Below are 22,043 nucleotides of genomic sequence, written 5' to 3'. Positions count from 1 at the left end.
ATATATATCAAATGGAAGTTTTAATGGTTTTCATTTTTGAGACAGGGTCGCTGTGTTGCAGGCTGGCTTCAAACTCACTTATCTAGCCCAAGCTTGCCTCGAGCTCAGTGATCCCCCTGCTTCAGCCTCCCCAGTGCTGGGATAACAGGCATGTGCCACCACGCCCGGATACATTAGAAGTTTAATGAAAGCTACATACATACCTTTAAATTCTCTAGTAGTCATGTTTAAAAAGAGAAAGACATACATGGAATTAACTTGATGTATTTTGTTTAACTTAAGGTTTGTACAATGTTATTTCAGTCGTAATCAACATTAGAAAATTAGCAATGAGATAGTGCAGCATTTTATGTACTCGGATTTTGAAATCGCCTGTGTGCTGTATTCTCGGGTCACGTCTCAGTGGAACCAGGCCATCTCGTGCTCAGAGGCCCCTTGGAGACAGCGGCAACGCTATGGATTAGGGAGATTCCATTTTATGGAGAAGAATGGTAGAAATGAAAATACTGATGATAAAATAAGGTAGCTAAAAAGGTGGAATGATTGACATGCAGAGCGGAAGTGGAAAAAGGAAGCATTTTTCCCTTGGGAAGGAAAGATGACAGCATGTATTGAGTTACTGATGAGTTTGGAATGGGAAGGAATATGAAGCGTTGAGCGGGTGTGAATGTAGGCTCCCCTTTTTCTCTCAGACTTTTTGTCTCATAATTTCTATATGAACAAGATGTGCATCTGATTGGTAGGTGCAATTGTTGAGGGTTTGTAGTAGCCATTGTATGGGATGGGAAGAGAAGCCGGGCCACCACGCAGCGTTGAGGGCCACGTCCAGCTGGAGTCCTCCGGTCTGTGTGCCAGCACCCCAGCTGTTGCATGGTTTCCTTCAACAGGGCCTGAGGCCAGTGCCCCAGAACAGACTGAGTGGGCCCAGTCTGATTCAGGGCTGGGGATTGGCTGAGCGAGAGGGGCAGAGACACGGAGGAAGTGTGACTGAAATGGCGGGGACCAAAGCAAAGCACAGGCCAGGCAGGTAGCCTGGGAGCAAGTGGGATCTTCAGAACGCTGGAGCGCCTACTGATGGAATTGCAGATCCGGCAAGGATGGTGGAGGGAGGAGGTCGGGCCAGGGAGTGGCGGGTTTATCGGGTTTAGTGTTAGGTGGCTTTATAGAGGTCATCATAGTCCGAGCTCTTACATGTTGTAGGAATGTTTTCCTTTTTTACTATTCTTTGCTTCAAATATGTTCAGGGTAGAGCAACCTAATATTTGCTTGGAAAGAAGTAGCTAAAATGACGTATTCCAGGAAATATTCATATGTTGGCTCTAATCTGCCCTTTGGAGTACCACAGTAGAAGATTAAACAAGTCTGTTCTGTTATTCTGACTCTCAAATATTTGAAAACAGTCATGTTTTTCTCTAGATTCAACATCCTCAGTTCAACTTAATGGGACTGATGTGGTTGTATGTGAATGAGGGGGGGACTGGGCCAGAGCATGAGTTTATTTCTATTATTGTTATTATTACTGTTTGTTTTGAGAAAGGATCTCACTATACAGCCCAGGCTGGCATTAAGCTCACAGTGGAACCTTGAACTCATGCAGTTCTCCTGTCTCAGCCTCCCAGAGCTGGGATTGTAGCCGTATGCCACAACGCCTGGCTCCAAGCACAAATTTAAAAGAATTGTAAGTCGGAGGGCACTGAGCTCAGTAGCACCTAGGAAGGATCTTGTGGACTTCTGCCTTTTCCAGAGATAGAGGGCTTTTACTAGAGGAAGTGTGCCTGACCACTTCTTAAAAAGCCAGTTTCATTTACTCACTGTTTTTCCAAACCATGGCGGAACTACCATAGCCGTTCTCCTAGTTTTGGATGCCAGTGAACTCTTGAATGAAGAGGCTGACACAGGCACTGTGTAAACCTTACCAAAATGTTTAGATTCAGCTCAACCCTCACCTGACTGCAGACTGGACTGAGAGTTCCTAACACTGTCTTGTTCCATCTGTCCCCTGCACACAGACTGCTGAATGGGACTCCGAGTGCCTTACATCCCTGCAGCCCCTGCCACTACCACCCCCCCCAGCTGCCAGTGACGCACACCTGCAGACCGCAGCCATCTCCCTGTGGACCGTGGTGGCTGCTGTGCAGGCCATCGAGAGGAAGGTGGAGGTCCACAGCCGGCGGCTCCTGCACCTAGAAGGCAGGACAGGGACGGCCGAGAAGAAGCTGGCCAGCTGTGAGAAGACAGTGACTGAACTCAGCAGCCAGCTGGAGGGCAAGTGGGCCGTGCTGGGCACGCTGCTGCAGGAGTACGGGTTGCTGCAGCGGCGGCTGGAGAACATGGAGAACCTGCTGCGCAACCGCAACTTCTGGATCCTGCGGCTGCCCCCGGGTGCTAAAGGAGATGTCCCAAAGGTAATGTGGTCCTTCCATGTCTGCCCGTGAGGTGCTGCTACACGCCCTCCGCTAGCAGCAATGTCTTAGGAACCTTGAAGAAGCTTTCATTGATCTGGGAGGCATTCTGGGTTCAGTTCAGGGCCTTGAGTGTTGAGCTTCAGGTGCCCAGTCACTGTGGCTACCTAGTACATGCTTTTTTTTTTTTTTTTTTCTTCTACCCCTAAAGATTTATGTCTTTCTTTGTTAATTTGTCTGCTACAATCTTGGGGAGGAAACTAAATTCACCACTTTATCTATTTGACTTTGTTAGCAGTTCCTATAAAAGTTTAGAGGGAAGACAAAGGTAAAGGATGTAAATCATATGGTTACTGTAAGGGGCTGTGATTATCCGCGGGGTGAGGTTTGCCACGGATCATGTTGAGATGTTGGAGGCCATTGTCCTTCTGGAAGAAATAGCACATAAACAAAAGGAAGTACACATCACTCTGAAGCTGTGGAAGATAGCCACGGCACCTAATTTCTAAACATGCCTATTCATTTCTTCATTAACCTTTTTCACATGTAGTTCTTAAACACTTACTGTTTGCTTGATCTGCATCCTAAAAGCATAGCAATGAACAATTTGCTAATGTCTTCCACAGCTTATATTTTCCTGGGGAAAGCAAGATAACAAAACACACACATACACACACACACACACACACACACACACAGCATTGAATTTTGGTTGTGGGGGGAGTACTGGGAATTGAACTCAGGACCTTGAGCTCACCAGGCAGGTGCTATGTCACTAGCCCCTTGAAATGTTCTAATAAAAGTAAAGCAAAGTGATCTCTGGTGATGTTTTCAAGTGGGCTGTCAAACAGAGTCACATTCAGGAGCTAATGTTTAAGCAAAGGCTGCACGCCAACTAGGAGACATCTGAGGAAGAGCTTCGCAGGTGAAAGAAGACCTGTGCGAAGTCCCTGAAGCTCAAAGCCGTTCGCAAGAGAAGGAAGAAGGCCAGCCAGCAGTGCGCAGCTTGAAGGGGTAGCACACTGGAGAAGCGGGTAGAGGTCAGGCCCGGTGGAGTGGTGCTTACCCACCCTGCTGAATGTGAGGGTCACCTGCTGGAGCCAGGCACATCGGTGACCCCGGGGCTCTGGGAGGCTGAGGCAGGCCCAGCCATTGAGCAACTTGGCAAGATTCTGATTCAAAATTAAAAAGGTTCGGATGTAGCTCAGTGCAGAGGCTCTTGGTTCAGTCCCCAGTATTGGGGTAAAAATGTTACCTGGGGCACTTTTAAATTTTTGCCCAGGGGCTAGGCAGATGGCTCTGTAGAGTAAGCGCTTCTCTGGCAAGCGCAAGGGCCTGAGTTCAATCCCCGGTTCTGCCAAATTAATTAATTAATTTTTGCCCAGTGTACTCCTGGGTAGAGGAGAAGGCTGGATGATCTTCAAAGCTCCACAGAGATTCTACTGGGTGACTAGGTACTAGCAAAAAGCACTCAAGGCTGAGGACAGGACTCGGGTTTTATGCCTAAGTATAATGAGAAAACCTGCAGGATATGAGGAGCGGAGTTCCTTGACTGTGCAGAGGAGTGAAGAGCTGTGCTGGCTGCTGTGTGAGAATGGCTCCCCTGAGAACAGAAGGGGGCCCTGAGGCCACAGGGGACAGAGAGTAGGAGAGCCGCAGGGGCTTGGATGGGCAGCAGGGCGCGAGGAGGGGAGCAGACATTTGTGATTCTACAACTGATGACATAGGTGACTGGTGGGTTAGAAATGAGGTGTTGGGCTGGTGAGATGGCTCAGTGGTCTAAAGCACCTACTTAGAACAAGCTTAGCAAAGCACAGGGACCGCAGTTCAATCCCCAGCACCACATGCCAGCCAGCCCGCCCCCTGGTGGGCTGAGCTGGCCACACACACACACACACACACACAAATAAATAAATAAATTTTAAAAAAATAAAAAATGAGGTGTTAATGACAGTCACTGCAGATTCACTGTGGGGCAATTAAGAGTTTACAGTGCTGTGTGAATTTAAGGTATGTAATCCTTTGGTGGAGGTACTGGGGTGAAAATTCAAGCTTTTGCACTGAACTGTATTCCTAACCCCCTTTATTTTTTATTTTCAGATAGGGTCTTTCTAAATGTCCCAAATAGAACTCAACTGGAATCTTCCTGCTTCAGTTTCCCAGAATGTTGGGATTATAAGTGTTTGCTCCCCACTGCAGTTGAAGGCATATAATTTTTATAAGAACTCTGACTTGCCCAAGGTGATATGGTTACCGAATATAAATAGCAGAGTTGTATTTTAATCAGTGGGCAGAGGATATGCTCTTAGCCCTGTGGCTTACAGACTCAGCTCTTGGAGAGAGGACCTGGTGGGGTGGTGTTGGCATTTCCTTGAGCAAATGCCTTGCGGAGGTGTGGTCTCAGGTGGGAAGGAAGGAGGCATCTGAGCAGCGTTGGGCTGGAGATTGGGCAATAGTTAGAGAGACATGTCTAGTGGACACTGAAGCTCAGGGAAGAGGGACGTACTGAGGAGTCCCTGCTGCAGAGAAGATTCTGTCAGCTATGAGACCAGGAAGGGTCATCCCAGGAGAGTGGATAAGCAAGGGAGCCCCAGGACCCAGCTGCAGAGCAGGGAGGAGCCACAAGAGACATGGAGCAAGCAGGAAAGGCCACGGGGCTGGGAAGATCACAGAGTATGGTGTCACAGGTAGGAGGAGGATGCTTGCAGTGAGAGCTCTCCTGTTCATGGGCCATGCAATCCGGAGGCCTAGAAGATGAGGGCGGTGAGTGGGATGTCTCAGGAGTCCTTAGGCAGAGAGGGCACAGGCGGAGCGGCTGACTGGGACGGCGTGGGGTGCCTGATGCTGAGCGACTCAGGCTTCCCGTGCAGGGGCGGAGGAGGAGGAGCTCTGATGGAGCGCGCCCCATGTGCAGCCCTGTGCTGCGAGCCCCCAGCTCTTCTGCTGCTCTCTCAGATGTAGCACTAATAGGGAAGTAATTACTCTCTTCTCTGGGCAAGTGGGTAACTTGTGTTTTTCTTTTTTTCTCTTTTCTTTTCTTTCTTTCACTGCAAAGCTTTACTCCAGAGGAGCGCATCCTTCTTGGCAGCTGCCTTTCTCATGGCGGCCAACACGTTGCTCAGCACCTCGTTGCTTCCTCCTGGTATGGAGGTACATCTCCCCCCTTTTTTTTTTTTTTTTTAACTTACTTAGTACAGGGTCTACAGGGTCTCACTACACAGAGAGGACTCATAGTGATCCTCCTGTTTTCAGCTTCCCCAGCGCTGGGATTACAGGGGCACATACCGCCATGCCCAGTCTCAATCACTGTCTCAGCGCGCCCCAGGGGTGGGGCCAGCACAGCAACAGGGGAATTGAACCACAGTCCTTGCACCTGAGCTATCTGGCTGACCCACCCACCCTTTTCTTGATGTTGAGGCCCATTTGTCCTTGGAGACCTTGAGCAGCTCCATGGTGTGCCGTCTAAATCATGTCCCACAGGAACTTGATGCGTTTGGTGAGGCATCTGCGACAGTGGCTGTGTGTTGGTTAGCTCACTTTCGTAGTCACCTTGTGGCCCTTTTTGAGGACCATGGCCATGGGATAGCACAGGGCCATGGCTGCTGTTCTTAATGGTTGCTGCGTAAGTGGGTAACATTTAAACTGTCCATCCTACACTCTGAAATTGTTCAGGGGATAATGTGATTTCTTTGAAAGCTTTCTTAATGAAATTAAAATGCATTTAATTGTCAGAATATATTAAAGAGCCTATAATACCAGCACTCCAGAGGCTGAGGCAGGAGGATCATTGCAAGTTCGAGACTAGCCTGGGCTACAAAGTGAGCTCAAGGCAGCCTGAACTGCATAGCAAGACTCTGTCTCAGAAAGACCAAGAAAACAAAACAAAAAAAAAAAAAAAAAAATGTGTGTATATATATATACACACACACACACACACACACATATGATTTACTAGATTGAAGTATGGGCTCAGTGCCAATCCCCATTTACCTGTAGCTGTTTTCCTTCTGCCTAAACTGCAAATGTGCCTATTCAGTGCTAACTTCCCTCTTCCTTATCCCCAGTCCTAGCAACTGCTGTCCCACTCTGTGTGAAGGTGACCACTGTAGGGACCTCACATGAGGGACTTGCTGTGCTTACTGGTTTCACTTAATGACCTTAAGGTTTACCCAGCTGTAACGCAAGTTAGAATTCCTTTTTAGAGGCTAAATAATATTCCATTTCCCTCAGCCTTTTCAGGTTATTGGCTTTTTTTTCTTAAAATATCAAATATCACTTATGAAAAAAGTAACACCAGATCTTTTCTCATACTATTTTCTCTCTAGAAGTGTTTATATTTGCTTTTCGAAGCTGTGTTGAGAGGCTGGTGAATAAGCAAATGCAGGAACCGGGGTTGGATCCCCAGCTCCACATGAGGTGCCACCCACTGAGACCGGGCATAGTGGCACACCCCTGTAATCCCAGCGCTGGGGAAGCTGAACACAGGAGGATCGCTTTGAGTCCGAGCTGCATAGAGAGACCCTGTACCAAATAAATAAATGAATACTTTTTTTAAAAATTAATAAATATTCCTTCTTCCTGCTCCTCTTCTGCTCTTTCTGGAACTACTGCTTGACAGATTATGGATCACTGTTTTTATCTCTTAACCTTTTATTCATAGTTTTCACCTTTTTGTCTAGAGTTCCTTGATGTTTCTCATTTGTATTTTAACAATCATATATTTAATTTTCAGGAATACTTACTTTCTACTCCTTTTTAAAAACAGCCCTTTTTGGGGGGGAGGGACAGAGCCAGGGATTGAACTCAGGCCTTTGCGCTTGCCAGGGAAGTGCTTATTCTACTGAGCCATCTCCCTGGCAAAAACAGCCTTTTTTTATTCAATGGATGCAGTGTATGCTGGAGGTTTGCCGAGGATATATATTAGTGGTTTATTTGGGTGCGCTTTTTCTAGTATCCCTCCTAGCACTTGCTCATCTTGCTGCTGTTCGTGTGTTTAGAACACAGGGTGACCCCTGGCTGGTTGTTCATAGTCACCAGTGAAGGGTCAGATTCACAAGAGGTCAGTGAAAGTCGGCTTGCATCCTCTTCAGCACCAGGTCTGTCTGTGCCTGGCCCTGTGCTGCGCAGGGAGATGGACTTCACTTGAGGTGACCTGGCAAGGGGAGCCAGGCAGGCCGGGAACCCTGGGACCAGGCATCGAGCTGCTGTCAGCGGCCTGGCTGGGCACTAGGATGTCTCCAGGGAGGTGTTTCATTTCCTTTGGAGACGGCTGTGGTCTTGGCTTCAGGGTTATGGGTGCTGCTGCCTCTCTTGCAGGGCCAATGGGGTGGCGGAGGAGTGGCAACATTGTGGCGAAGCCCTCCAAGCTTCACCTGGTGCCTGGCTTTTCCTCTTGCTCTGTGTACCTGCTGGCTTTGCGTTAGGAATCCCTCTGGATTCCTCGACTCCTATATGGTCATACGCAGCCCAGCCACCGCACTCAGTTAAACAGCAGTGCCCTCCCAGCCCCCAGCCCCCATGAGAAGCTCGCCGAAGGTGAGGTGCTGTCGGCCACCTCATCCTGTGTACCTCTGTGCATGTGGTCCCTTCTGACTTTCCTGCCTTCCTTTCAGTGGAATTGTAGGAGGGGGAAGACAGTGAATGTATTCCAAATCCAAATTCAAACAGGAAGTCCATCCTCATCCTTTATTTTTGTCATGATTTTATCGTAATATATATTTGTTGTATCTAAAATACATCTTTCATGAGCCAGGTTAGATAAAAAGGTTGCATCTTAACTCTGTACTACTTAACCTAGTTCAGTTGCTGAGCAGGATGAAAAGATGAGAAGTTTACAGTTCTTGTTCTGAACAAAGTGTTTAGTTGAGATCTTGACAAAATGAAACAGTGTAGGAAGAAAGCAGTAATAGTTATGCTCAATGTGTTGTCTATACCGGAGATGGTGGCTCATTCCTGCAGTCCCAGCACTTGGGAGGCAGAGGCGGGAGGTTCTCAGAAGTGTTCGAGGCTGTGCTCGGCAACACTGCAGGCCCGGGCCCGAGGAGCCAGCCTGTCTCTTCCCTCGCCTGCACCCACCTCCACACTGGAGTAGCTGCTGTGTGCCTGCCCTTTAACGCCTCCTGCTGTGCTCATGTCACCTCCACGCAGAATGTCCTTGCTGTCCTGAAAGGCCAGTTTAGATCACCTCTCACAAAGCCATCCCTAGTGTTCTCCACCTAAAGTGGTTGTTCTCTCAGTCCTGTCTCTGCACTCCACGCCCTGTAAGCCACAGTGGTGGCGGTGTGTTTGAGCCCCTCGGCAGCCTTGACTCAGGACTCCGGCCCAGCCCTCTCTGCTTCCCCCCCCCCCCTCCGCTGCATCCTGCACAGGGTAGGACCTCAAGTATTTCCTCTGTTGGAGCCATTGTTTTGGGGGAACGGCAGGGAATAAAGAAAGACAGAAGGCAGTATTCAGGGTACAAGGGCACTGGGAGGGGCCTGCCTCTGGCAGGTGGGCTCCCGGTTGACCCACTTGTATTAGCACCTGAAAAGCACAGCAGGAAGACAGTGGCTGCGGTAGGTAGGGGTGAGTTCATGGAGTGCTTAACTCCTCCATGTCCCTCTGCCTGCATTCTATAGCCGGGCCTCTGCAGATGGTATCTTGCCCTAGGAATGCTGCGGTGAGGAGCTTTCTCTGCCAGCCAGGAATGGCATCCCATTCCGCATACTCATACCAGCCTGGTCCTGTCAGGGGTCCGTCCAGGCACAGACTCCAGAGGGGCAGCGAGGACAGCACCAGCACACCTCTTAGCCTCACCATCAGCATTTGCACTGGTCCCCAGGCCAGGGTGACCAAAACTACTGATGTAGCACAGGTCAGGAGAGCTAGGAATTCACCAAGGGGCTTGTGTTCTTCACCATTGTGCACTCACAGCAAAGAGAAAAGACACTTGCATCTAAGAGTGTCGTGATGGAGCCAGTTGGGACAGTGGGCTGCTGTAACCCCACCTCTCTGGGAGCCTGAGGCAGGAGGACTGCAAGTGTGAGCCCAGTCAGGGCATCTTGGTGACTTAGCAAGACCCTGACGAAATGTGAAAATAAAAAGGGCCGAGGCTGTCGCTCAGTGTGAAGGCTCTGGGATCGGTCCCCAGCACCTCCTCCAGAAGGTCTTGATTAAGTAGCAAAAGTGCGTGACCCTCACGTCCATCTTTTGAGTGCTGTGTGTGCTGACTGGAAAGCCCTGGATGCCTTATGCTGCCTTCCTCAGTCAGGCCTGGTTGCCTGTCGGAACAGCCCTGGGCATTCTTTGAATGCTAGACTAAACTGACTTTGTTTTCACAGAACATTTTTACCAAAAAAGAATAACTGACACATTTGAAAATGCTCAAAGTTCATCTAAGGAAAATAATTTATAATAATTATTTCTAATAGTAATATTGAGCTTTCACACAAAAAATAAAATGTCAGTAAACTGCAATCCACTACCCAGCAGTTTACAGCTTCTTAAGACTTAGTCCTTTTGATGGATGCCATGGCTCACGTCTGTAGTCTTAGTACTTGGGGGACGGAGGCAGGGAGATTGCTGTGCATTGAGGCCAGCCTGAGTGCATCGTGGGACCCTGTCTTATTGAAAAGCTAATTAAATACATAATAAAGCTAAGTCTTGGGCTGGGGGTTTAGCTCAGTGGCACAGTGCCTGCTTTGCAAGCATGAGGTCCAGAGTTCAATTCTAGTACCGAAAATAAACAAAACCTAAATCTTTTCTGGTAAGTGTTTGTTTTTTTTTTCCGGTTTGGTTTGTTTGTTTGGTACTGGGGATTGAACTCAGGACTTTGTGTTTGCCAGGCAGGCACTTAAACCTCTGAGCTATCTCCCCGGCATGTTTTTTCTTTCCTTTTTTTTTTTTTTTTTTTTTTTTTTTTTTTTTTTTTTTTTTTGAGAGAGGGTCTCACCCTGTAGTACAGGCTGGATTCAAACTCAGGTGATCCTCCTGCCTCAGCTTTCCAAGTGCTGGGATTACCTGGGTGTGCTACCACACCTGGCTAGTGGTGATTTTAATATCATTTTTATTTTATTTTTTTAAATTTATTTATTTATTTTTTTTGAGAACCAGGGGTTGAACTCAGGTCCTTGTGCTTGCCAGTAAAGTGCTTATTCTACTGCGCCATCTCCCCGGCCCAATATCATTTTTAAACAGCTTTGAAATATGTCAGTATTGGGAAGGTCTGTCCAACTCAGAGAATGCCTGTTTTCCAAATAAGTGGCATAGGTTGTTACAAAAATCACAGACACAAGGTCATTTAAAGAACAGTATAAAGCCAGCGTGTTGCTGCATGCCTCTAATCCCAGTGCTCTGGAAGGCAGAGGCAGCGAGTCCTCATGGGCAAATTAGCAGAATGGCAAGACCCTGTCTCAAAATAACAATACAGGTTAAGTGTGAAGCTCCTGGGTTCAGTCCTCAGTGCCATCCAGCACATCAGAATAGGGCTGCAGATTGTAGGAGAAAAGGTAGGAGGGCGGGGCCTGCAGCAGCTAGTTGGGAAGGTGAGACAGGAGCATGGCCAGTATGAGGCAAGTCTGGGCATTCAGCCAGACCTAGCTCAAGATTTAAAGAGAAAATAAGGGTTAGCCAGGTAGCTCAGCGGATTAAAGCCCTGCTTAGGCAGATGAAGGTTCGATCACTGGCGTGCCATGCTGGCCTCGCCCCCCTGGGTGCGCTGAGAAGGGTGATTGACCTAGCACTTGGGAGGCTGAAAGCAGGAGGATCACTAGGAGTCCAATCTGTGTAGTGTGACCCTGGAGACCCTGTACTAAATAGGAAGGGGTGGATACGTAGCTTCGGACTCCCTGGGTTCAATCCCAGCACTGCCCTGAACAAAAAGTATGGAAAGATTATGTGGTATTCTGTCAGATTTCACATTGCAACTAGCGAGTAAGACGCTAGCACTTGTTAATTTTGGTGTAGAATCAAGGAAGAAAAAACACAGTATCTGAGAAGGTTTTTAAGTGTTCCTGTCCTTTTTGAGCTGCACTTTTTTTTTTTTCAAAGTTTTATTGATAAACAGCAATGAGACAATTTCAAATCAAATCGGAAGTACAGTTTCAACAAATAATACACTGCATATGTTCAAGCTGCACTTTTTTTGTTTTTGTTTTTGTTTTTTTGCGGAACCGGGGATTGAGCTCGGGCCCTTGCACTTGCCCCGGAAGCGCTTATTCCACTGAGCCATCTCCCCGGTCCCCAAGCTGCACGTTTATGTGATGCCAGCTTTTCCTCATGGGCATCAACCCAAACAGGGCATCGTAATAAATACAGAAGGAGATACACAAACCCAGTGGTCTTCTTTTCATCCAGATTTTATTTTATTTTTTTATTTCTATTTTTATTTTTTTTAAATGTCTACCATTTTTTTTAAATTTTATTTATTTATTTATTTATTTGTGTGTGTGTGTGGCCAGCTCAGCTCACCAGGGGGCGGAGCTGGCTGGCATGTGGTGCTGGGGGATTGAACTGCGGTCCTTGTGCTTTGCTAAGCTTGTTCTAAGTAGGTGCTTTAGACCACTGAGCCATCTCTCCAGCCCCTTCATCCAGATTTTAAAAGAGGTTTGCAAAAGATATAAAACCATATCACTAAAAAAAAAAAACAAAAAAAACAAAGAACAAAAAAAAAACCCATATCACTAGTATTTTGCTTTGTAAAGTATTTATGAATAACCATGTTGATTTTTTGTTTAATTTTGGTTTTTAGCTATTAATGGTAATGTGTTGGATATTTTAAAATGAATACAGAAATATTTTTAAACTTCTGTCTTTCTAGTGTAATAAATGTTGGTAGATACATAAATGATAGCTGCTTGGGGTCCTGTGTTATGTTTTGTAAGTGAAAGAATCTGAGGCCAAAAGCTTTGAAAAATTCCGTGCTAGGATTAGTTTTTTCTCTGATGCCCAGTGTCATGGCCCATATCCTCTGGTAAAGGTTTTTTGTTTGTTTGTTTTTTTAATAGAGGGTCTCGCTGTGTAGTTTAGGCAGTTTTTGAACTCACTTTGTTGTTGTTTTTAGGTATTTAGGACAGGGTGTGCAGAGTCTCACTACGTAGACTGGACTTGTAGAGATCCTCCGGTTTATAGCCGCCCAAGCGCTGGGATTACAGGCGCACGCCCCCAGGCCCAACCTCAGTTGCTGGCTTAGTGCGCCCCGGGGCGGGGCCAGCACAGCTGCTGAGCTCACTTTGTATCGGGATGGATTTGAACTTGTGGTAACCCACCTGCCACAGCTCCCAAGTGCTGGAATTACAGGCTCGCGCCACCATCTCTGGCTGAAGTGCTCCTTTTCTGCTCGTCACCTTTCCTCTAGTCGCAAGTTTCTAAGCTCTGAGTTATACCCTCCACCCTGCCCAGCGCTGTCTTTCCCCAGAGGTCCTCTTCCTCCTCTCCCAACTGGATTGCTTGCTTGCTTGCTTGCTTGCTTGCTTGCTTACCCTATGCACAGCTCTGGTCCCGGACTGCCCTTCCCTCATCCTGTGTGGCAGCTGTGAGTCTCAGGTCCTGGGGTTCCCTCCTGCCTTTGCTTTGCTGAGGAACCTCCTTGAGAAACTTCCCGGGGTGCCTAGTTGCACACTTGTGGATTCCTTGTGTGCCTGAAACAACTTTTATTCGGGACAGGATTGTTATTTTAGCTAGATTTAAGATTTTTTTTTCCCTAATTTTATTGAGAAACAAAGAGCAACGAGACAGTTTCAAACCAAATTGGTAGGACAGTTTCAATAATTAACACATTGCATACATTCTTCCTAGTGGTTAATTGCTGTACAAGATGCGGACTTGATATCATATTTACAAACACCATTAGCACAAATCCCTCTGTTCATTAAGAGAATGTAACTATATATCTATCCTAACCACTTTGAATACACAGATACAAAATGGACATTCATCTGTATCCCCTTTTTTGTTAAGTTCCATCATGTAAATATTATAGGTATGTAAACTCAGCAAAATATTCTAAAAGAGCCCAGTAGTCCATAATAGTATTGGGTCTTCCGCTTCACTGGCAATGTCAGAAATTGTTGACCTGAGTCTCCTACAGCTTCTACATAACACCATGGCTTTACTTCTTATACTTCGTTTTTATACTTTCCTGCTGGATGGTTAAGACCAAGGTAAAGCAGGACCTATGCAACAAGAGTTGTAGCTTTTGGGTCTGAGAAGGTCAGTGAAATCCCCTCAGCATTTATCCTGAGATCCTGTACCTCACATTGTAGAACATTTGTCAGTGTCAGCCATGTGGATGAGTCACGGCCATTGCTTGGCCAATGTGCTCTCTGTGAAAGCCTGAGAGAATGTTTTCTCTCCATGTGACTCTCCTTAGGCACAATCTACATCATCAATCACTTTTTCCTCTTTGGCCCCTTAATCTCCTTGATCAGAAAATTTGGGACACTACCGAGTTACATGATGTTACAGTACAAGTTTTCATATGTCCTGTGTCTTAATTGACCTTGAAAGGCTAGGACCAAAATGTTGGCTTTCCTTGCGACCCTCCTTTTTCACTAATTTTGGTCTGCAAACTTAGGTTGTTAACCATCCAGAAGACAAGCTTATTGTTATTACCATACAGCCTAGGCTGTTAAGCTTAACCTCACTATCTGTCTGAATATCAAACATCTTAGGCATAACATGGAACAGGTATTTTTCATCAAGTATTGATATGTTGAACTTTACGTCCCTACAGAATATGGCAAAAAACATTTAAAAATTAGAATATATTTTAAGAAATAGACATAAAGAATTCTTATGTTTACACATAAGTCCAAAAAATATGGAACGCTTCACGAATTTGCGTGTCATCCTTGCGCAGGGCCATGCTAATCTTCTCTGTATCGTTCTAATTTTAATATATGTGCTGCCGAAGCAAGCAGAGATTTAAGATTTTATGAAAATACTTCTGCCTTATAAATTTTGAGACATTGCTTCATTATCTTTGAGCACACAATGTTGATGTGTAATCTGATTTTTGTTCCTTTGTAGGTAAACTTTCTTTGGAAGTTTCTGGAATCTTTTTATACTTAATAATATGAAATATAGGGGCTGGTGAGATGGCTCAGTGGTCTAAAGCACCTACTTAGAACAAGCTTAGCAAAGCTTAGGGACCACGGTTCAATCCCCCAGCACCACATGCCAGACAGCCCTGCCCCCTGGTGGGCTGAGCTGGCCCCCCCCAATAAATAAATAAATTTTAAAATAATATGAAATATAACGTGTTTAAATATAGATTTTTGGGGCTGGGGAGATAGCTCAGTAGAATAAGTGCTTGCCTGGCAAGTACAAGGGCCTGAGTTCAATCCCCGGTTCCACCAAAAAAGAACAAAGAAAAAGAAAAAAAATTTCTTTCTATGTACTATGAATAACCACTACAAAAACAACAGTATGCAATGTATTAATTATTATTTTTTAAAAATCAATTTATTTTATTTATTTATTTTTGTGTGTGGCCAACTTAGCCCACCAGGGGGTGGGGCTGGCTGGCATGTGGTGCTGGGGGACCGAACCACGGTCCCTGTGCTTTGCCAAGCTTGTTTCAAGTAGGTGCTTTAGACCACTGAGCCATCTCACCAGCCCACAATGTATTAATTATTGAAACTGTCCTAAAATATATTTTTTCCTTTATTGTACTATGCATGCAGTGTACCCTAAAACTTTGTGTTCTCTTAGAAAACCTTCATATATATATATATATATATATATATATGTATGTATATATACACACACACACATATGTACCTGCACATACACGACAATGACACACACATACACTGGCAGCCTCCTTTTCTCATCTGTCTGTTTTTACTGTCAGGTGTATTGTCTTCTCAACTGTTTATGGGAATACTGATTGAAAGCTTTTCACCCCCCATGGTAATTTTTTCTCCTTTTGTTCTGTTTTTTCTTGATACTCAGTTCCTGCATAAGAACCAACTGTGGAAGCTGCTGGGGGTGGGGTGCAGTGAAGCCAGGTGACCCTACCCAGAGCCAGGGTGCAGAGCTGCCCGTGCATGACGCTTCGCGTCCCCTAACTCTGGCACTGTGCTTATCTCGGGAGCCTCCTAGTTTTTGTTGAGGGTTATGTGCTTTAGGACAGCCTATGCGTGTGGCTTCCCTTCTGTAAAACTTGGGCCCCGCTAGGCAGAACTCATACATGTCCTCAGAAAGCACACCTTGGTTTTCCTTGTTAAATGTTTTCCCTCCAGAGGGTTGAGGGGAGGAAGGGGAGTAGGAAAAAGTGGCAGCAGGACATATCACGTACAGGTGACATTGCCAGCAATGAATGTCAGCATCGTGTATGTCTAAAATATGCCAATAGAATAAAAATTAGGTAGAGGAAAAAAATGTTTCCCCCATTCTCATGAGGACCCATTCTCATGAGGACAGTCAGAGTTCTGTCCCATCCCTTTTAGGGTCAGCCCAGCTCCATTGTGAGTGTCATTAGTGCCTATCTAGTCTTATGCCCCTTTGGGGTAGAAGTCTTTCCTTTTTTCTTGTTGTATTAGAGATTAAACCTAGGACATTTTCACTAAGCTATATCCCAGGCCCTTTGTAATTTTTTTTAATTTGGACAGGGTTTCACTAAGTCACTAGGTTGCCCAAGCATGGCCCAAACTTGTGGTCCTCCTGCCTCAGCCTCCTAGAGAGCTGTGATTATAGGCCTGGCCCCCACAGCTGGCTCAGAAACCATATTTTTATTTTATTTTATTTTATTTTTTTGCTCTGAATGCCCTCAGGGGTGGTTTGGCTGGCTGGAGTGTTGTGGGGATCGAACTCCAGCAACCGGAGGCTGACAGCTTTGTGGAAGCAGCCACTTAAACAACTGAGCTAAGGCCAGGCCCCCAAACGTAGTTTTTTTTTTTTTTTTTTTTTTGGGCGGAACTGGGGATTGAACTCAGGCCCTTGCACTGCCAGGGAAGCGCTTATCCTGCTGAGCCAGCTCCCCAGCCCCTTCAGAAACCATATTTTTATAGTGGTCTTGGTGCTTAGGGAGGACCTTGTGTATAATAGACTGTTCTCTTACATGAATTAAATATTGTGTTGGCAGTTTTTCCTAACTTATTCATGATTGTTTAGAAATAATGGTCTCCACTCTCCCATAATTCATAGCCTAGAGTTTATCTCCTTTCCCTGTGAAAACACTGAACACCTGGAGGCTGAAGCATGTTTTTTCTGTATCCTTTCTTTCCTTCACATAGCTTTTTGCAACCCAGTGAAGACTTAAAGGTTTTTTGAGTGAGGGGCTGGAGTGGGCAGTGGCAGGTGAAGGTCCCGTCTCCCTCCAAGGAGAGAGGCCCCAGGTGCCGTCTGCCGTCACAGCTGTCCTCACTCCTCAGGTTTCTGGCCCTCCGCTCTGCCTTCCTGCTTGCCGCCGCCTCGCCACCTTTCCTGTCCGCAGCCCCAGTCTTCCTCCTGCCAGGCGTGTGAGCTGTGCACGCACCCGGGTGTGGGACCGCCTTGCTGAGAGGACTCGGAGCCGCACTGCGTTGCTAAGCCTCACGTGTGCTCACCGTGAGGGCCGGGCGCAAGTCTGGTATAATTTTACATGCCTAGTTTCTGCCTTAGCAGGAGGAAGTCAGAAAACTCCTGGAAAGAAAAAAGACTGTAAGAAAGCCAGAGCGTGTCTTTACGCGGTGTCAGCTCCCGTCCAGCGTGGCCACTTCACATGTTCTCCTGGTGGAGACAGTGAGCCGACAAATTCTCAGTGCTGGAGGGCTAGGGTGTGAACTTTATAAATCTTGTCCTCAGACAGAGCTGAGCGCACAAGTGGCAGAGTGAATACATAATTCAGTTACAAAATCAGTGACGAGCAGACTCGCCAAGAAAAAGGTAAACTATGCCTAAAGAGCCAAGAGGAGAACTAGAGAAAAGTAAAGACTGGAAAAATGAACTGCGGGTATTAACTCCACAAAAAGTAGGACTGTTAAAGACTGAAATACATCAAAAATCAGAAATTCCACTAAGAAAACAAAATACCTTTTAAAATCAGTAAATTGCATAAAACTGAACAAGAAATACATTGAAGAATGTAACATTCAAGCCATGGACAGTGCAGTGACCTGTGCCTGGAGTAGCAACACGGAGGCGGCTGGGGCAGAAGTGTCCGCAGGAAGGCCCGGTTCAGAATGAGGACTGAAAGGGAAGCGTAGTTCAGATGACAACCCAAGAATTGGGTTCAGTTCCTAGTACCAAAAAAAGAATAAACCTGTGAGTATTCTAACTAGGCATAACAGATAAACGGGAGGCAGGGATACGTAGGAGCGAGCTAAAAGAAAAGGACTAAGACTGCAAGTGGACAGGGTAGACTGTGAGGCTCTTGGATCTGCCCTGAACACTACGTGACACTCTAGTAGAAGAGAAGTTGGGCACGGTGGGCCCAGGAGTTCAGGGCCAGCTGGGCTACGTAGTGAAATCTTCTTTATTTATTTTTTTATTTTTTTCCAGAACCAGGATTGAACTCAGGCCCTTGAGCTTGCCAGGAAAGTGCTTAATCCACTGAGCCATCTCCCCGGCCCCGTGAAATCTTCTTTAAAAGAGGAAAATAAAAGGATTGTGAATTAATATGTAAAGGAATAAAGGTATCAGAAACATGGATTTACAAAGTGAGAAGCTGGACTTTAAGAATAGATTGGCAGGGGCTGGTGAGATGGCTCAGTGGTCTAAAGCACCTACTTAGAACAAGCTAAACTAAGCAAAGCACAGGGACCGTGGTTCAATCCCCCAGCACCACATGCCAGCCAGCCCCACCCCCTGGTGGGCTGAGCTGGCCACACACACACAAAATAAATAAATAAATAAATATTTAAAAAAGAATAGATTGGCAGATTTAAGGAAAATGATGTCTAGAAGCAACCGGAAAGGAGTGGCATGAACAAAACCTGTGGGCTTCTGAGAGCAGATGAGCAGGCCCCAAGGGAGCATCGGGACACTCAGGTAAAGCTTCATCAACAAGCCAGGCGCGGTGGCGCACACCTGTCATCCCACCACTCAGGAGGCTGAGGCCAGGGATTGTTGTGAGTTTGAGACCATCCTGGGCTACAAAGTGAGCTCAAGGCCAGCCTCGGCTGCATAGCAAGATCCTGTCTCAAAAAGACCACACACACACACACACACACACACACACACACAGGAAAAAAAAAAAAAAAAAAAGTAAAGGAAAATGACAAGGAATGAGAGCAATGAAAATTCTGACCTGAAATAGGAAATGAGTGTGCAGATCCAATGCCCTCCCTCACTTGACAGAACCCAGTGCTGAGTTCAAGCAGACGCTGAAGGACACAGGAAAAGGTCGGACCTGCCCACATTGAAGAAGTGCAAGGAGAAGCTGCAGAGGTACTGGGAGAGCAACAGACATGGTGGGTGAAAGAAAAACAGAAGAGGGGCCGGGGAGATGGCTCAGAATAAGCGCTTGCCCGGCAAGCGCAAGGGCCTGAGTTCAATCCCTGGTTCCGCCAAAACAGAAGAAAAAGTACGGGAAACTGCAGTGAGCTGCAGTTGCCTAGAAAGAGAAAATCTGTCATGAAAACAAACTGAAGGGACTGCAAGAGAAAGTGGATGTTGAGAGGTCAGCAGGGAGGGAGTGGAAAGAGCCATTCAGTGGACACAGGGTTCCATTTGAAGAACACGCAAGGGTAGCCTGTGGTGCCCACACCCTCTATTTCCAACAAAGATCCAAAGTGGAAAAAAGCGCTGTTGGGAAGGAAAGAGGGAGAAGCCTTCAAAACATCAGATTCTGCCTGGAGGAAGAGAACGAACAGACATCTCTCAGTGGTCAAAATCTCAGGCAAGATCAAAAGGGACATTCACAACTCTACAAAGAAGTGTGGAACCCAGCCGATGAGGATTTCTGTGATCTTCTCATTTCCAAGTGCACTGGCGCAGGACACAAGAAAAACTAAAGGACTCCCTCCCTCGGTCCTTCCTTGGGCGAGCCAGACTTCTTCAGAAACCAAGGGTTGGAAAGGAAAGGCAGCCAGGGCCAGTGGCACATGTCTGTAGCTCTAGTGCTTGGGAGGCCGAGGCAGGAGGATCACGAATGTGAGACCAGCCTGGTCTACATGCAGAGCTCAAGGCCAGCCTGAATTACAAACAACAATAATAAAAAGGTGATACGAGGAAGCTCAATAAAACTTAAATTTTTTTTTTTTTTTTGGTGGAACCGGGGATTGAACTCAGTCCTTTGCGCTTGCCAAGGAAGCACTTATTCCACTGAGCCATCTCCCCAGCCCCAAAACTTAAATTTTTAACATGAATGGCATTGAGTTGTTTTCTTGCTGTGTGCAAAGTGCTTGAAGGTCCCTCAGGAAAGGTGCTGGCTCCACGCTGTGTTGCATGAGCATGGACTTCGGGGCTGTACTCCTGAGGAGCGGTAATGAGACCATTTCAGAGCTCTTTAGAATCTTTATTGATGACCCTTGAACAATGTAAAAAAGGAATAAAGCACCAGTTGGAAGATTTTTTAATTTGTTGCAACGGGGCAGACTAACCCATGTGATTGTGATTTTAGGTACCTGTGGCATTTGATGATGTCTCCATCTACTTTTCCACTCCAGAGTGGGAAAAATTAGAAGAGTGGCAAAAGGAACTTTACAAGAATATCATGAAGGGCAACTACGAATCTCTCATCTCCATGGGTGAGGCTGAGTTGGCCCCAGCAGCCCTCCTTCCTCCAGTGTCCTTGTTCCCACCCTGTCCTCAAGCGCCTGAGCCTTGTTCCAGGCCCCAGAGACCGATTCACACTCACTAGGTGGGAATCAGGATTCTCCTTTGCCAAATGGTGGGACAGAGTAAAGTTCAGGGCCGAGTGTGCCTGCTGGGTGAGTGTGCTTCCCTGGGTGTCCATCACGTGGACAAGGGCTTGACTGCCCACGGAGGTGGAGGCACACTGTCATTCCTGCTCCAGGGAAGGAGCCCGAGGGCAGAGCCAGCCTAGCTTGTGTGCCTTTCCCAATCCTGTCTTCTTAGCTGGAGGTAAGTGGATAGGGAAAAGTGATTCAGACTAAAAGACATCCCCTGGGACTGTAGATCTCACTCTCGACAGCAGTGAGCTGTCATGCTCATTTGTCTCTGTCCCTCTTTCCTCTCAGATTATGCCATGAGTCAACCTGATGTCTTATCTCAGATTCAACCAGAAGGAGAACATAACACAAAGGATCAGGCAGGCCCAGGAGAGAGTGAGATCCCTGCAGTCCCCCGTGAAGGTAAGTGAGGGGTGAGGTGCCCGCTCTTCATCTTCCTTTCCCCAGTATGGAGAGGGGGGCACAGAGTAAAATAGGCAGGACCCAGGAGCTTCCAGAGCCGTTCCGTGGCAAAGCAGCCAAGACTGGCATTTTGTAAGAGGGAGCTCAGAGATCTCCTTCCCTGTGCCTGCAGCCATCACTACCACGCATCCCAGGGTTATTAAAAATGTGCCCTCATACAAGGACTGAGACCTGGCAATTTAGAACTGCGTGACAGGGAGCAATCTTGCCCGCTGGAGGGAAGGCCTACCGGGCCAAGGGCAGAAGACCTACCAGGCCAAGGGCAGAAGGCGTGTGCACTTAGCCAGTGGTCCAGATGCTGCCCCTGCCCAGGGGAATGTGAGTGTGCCCGGATCTGGAGGGCGCTGCAGAAAGATTGCTAGCCGAAGTCTAGCTGTGTGTCTTCTTTCACATCCCACCCGGGCTATCAGAAAATTCTTGTTTTCTTCTTTGCTGGATAAAAACTTATAGATACCACTATTGGACAGTCTGTTCTCTAGCCCTCACTATTAGATCAGTTTCTGTTATGGGCTCAAGTACTGTTACTTTTTCTATTTGATTATGAAAATCTTCAGTCAGAAAAGTTTTTTTTGCGGAACCGGGGATTGAACTCAGACACTTGGGCTTGCCAGGCAAGCGCTTATTCTACTGAGCCAACTCCCCGGCCCCTCAGTCAGAGAAGTTGAAGCAATTTTACAGTGAATATCTATAGCTATTCAGCACTAAACTTTACCACTAGCATTTTACCAACTTCATCACATGTCTCTCCATTTCTGCATCCCTTTTCTCATCCAGCCATGAGTCTGTCTCCCTCCCTCCCTTCTTCCCTTTCTCTCTGTGTGGAGATTAAACCCAAGACCATGCACATGCTAGGCAAGCACTCTACCACTGAGCCACAGTTTGTTTCATTTTCATTTGAGGCAGTGTTTCACTAAGTTGTCCAGCCTGGCCTCAAGCCTGTGATCCCTCTCCTAGCTCAGCCTCCCGAGTAGTTGAGATTATAGGTAAGCACCACCATGCCCAGTTAATCTATCCTATATCTGATAGTTTTTTGTTTTTGGGGGGGTTTTTTTGGTGATAGTGTTTTATTCATTCATTCATTCATTCATTCATTCATTCATTTATTTATTTATTTTGGATAGTGTTTTATTTAGAAAAAAGTAAAAGGTATTTTTCTTTTAAATGGCACACTAGTTAGACATACTAGATGTATTTACACTCCAAATAGGGAATAAATATACACTGATGGGAAGACAATTTTCCACTTATTTATTTTGCACTTCCACTGTTCATCTTCTGTTTCAATTTTCTTTGCCTTTTGTAAATCCTTTTTTTCCTTGCTTTTAAATCAACTTTTGGCTCTGCTTTTTTTTTTTTTTTTTTT

The 22,043-nt window shown here is 46.3% G+C and overlaps 1 protein-coding gene and 1 non-coding gene across 2 annotated transcripts in view; one reads left to right on the top strand and one right to left on the bottom strand.

Moving 5' to 3' along the window:
- The window catches only part of Znf398 (zinc finger protein 398), a 127,116-nt gene that overhangs the window by 87,357 nt on the left and 17,716 nt on the right, over positions 1-22,043 (top strand). The window contains exons 2-4 of the mRNA XM_012514192.2: positions 2,010-2,405; positions 19,927-20,053; positions 20,507-20,620. Of these exons, the coding sequence (XP_012369646.1) occupies positions 2,010-2,405; positions 19,927-20,053; positions 20,507-20,620 (637 nt within the window). The remainder of the gene's footprint in view (positions 1-2,009; positions 2,406-19,926; positions 20,054-20,506; positions 20,621-22,043) is intronic.
- On the bottom strand, positions 14,194-14,295 carry LOC111816160. Its single transcript, XR_002820639.1, has one exon. It is a non-coding gene; the product is annotated as a U6 spliceosomal RNA (small nuclear RNA).

This window comes from Octodon degus, unplaced genomic scaffold, assembly GCF_000260255.1.
Source record: "Octodon degus isolate 3935 unplaced genomic scaffold, OctDeg1.0 scaffold00027, whole genome shotgun sequence".
Lineage (NCBI taxonomy): Eukaryota > Metazoa > Chordata > Mammalia > Rodentia > Octodontidae > Octodon > Octodon degus.
This window is presented reverse-complemented; position numbering and strand designations above follow the sequence as displayed.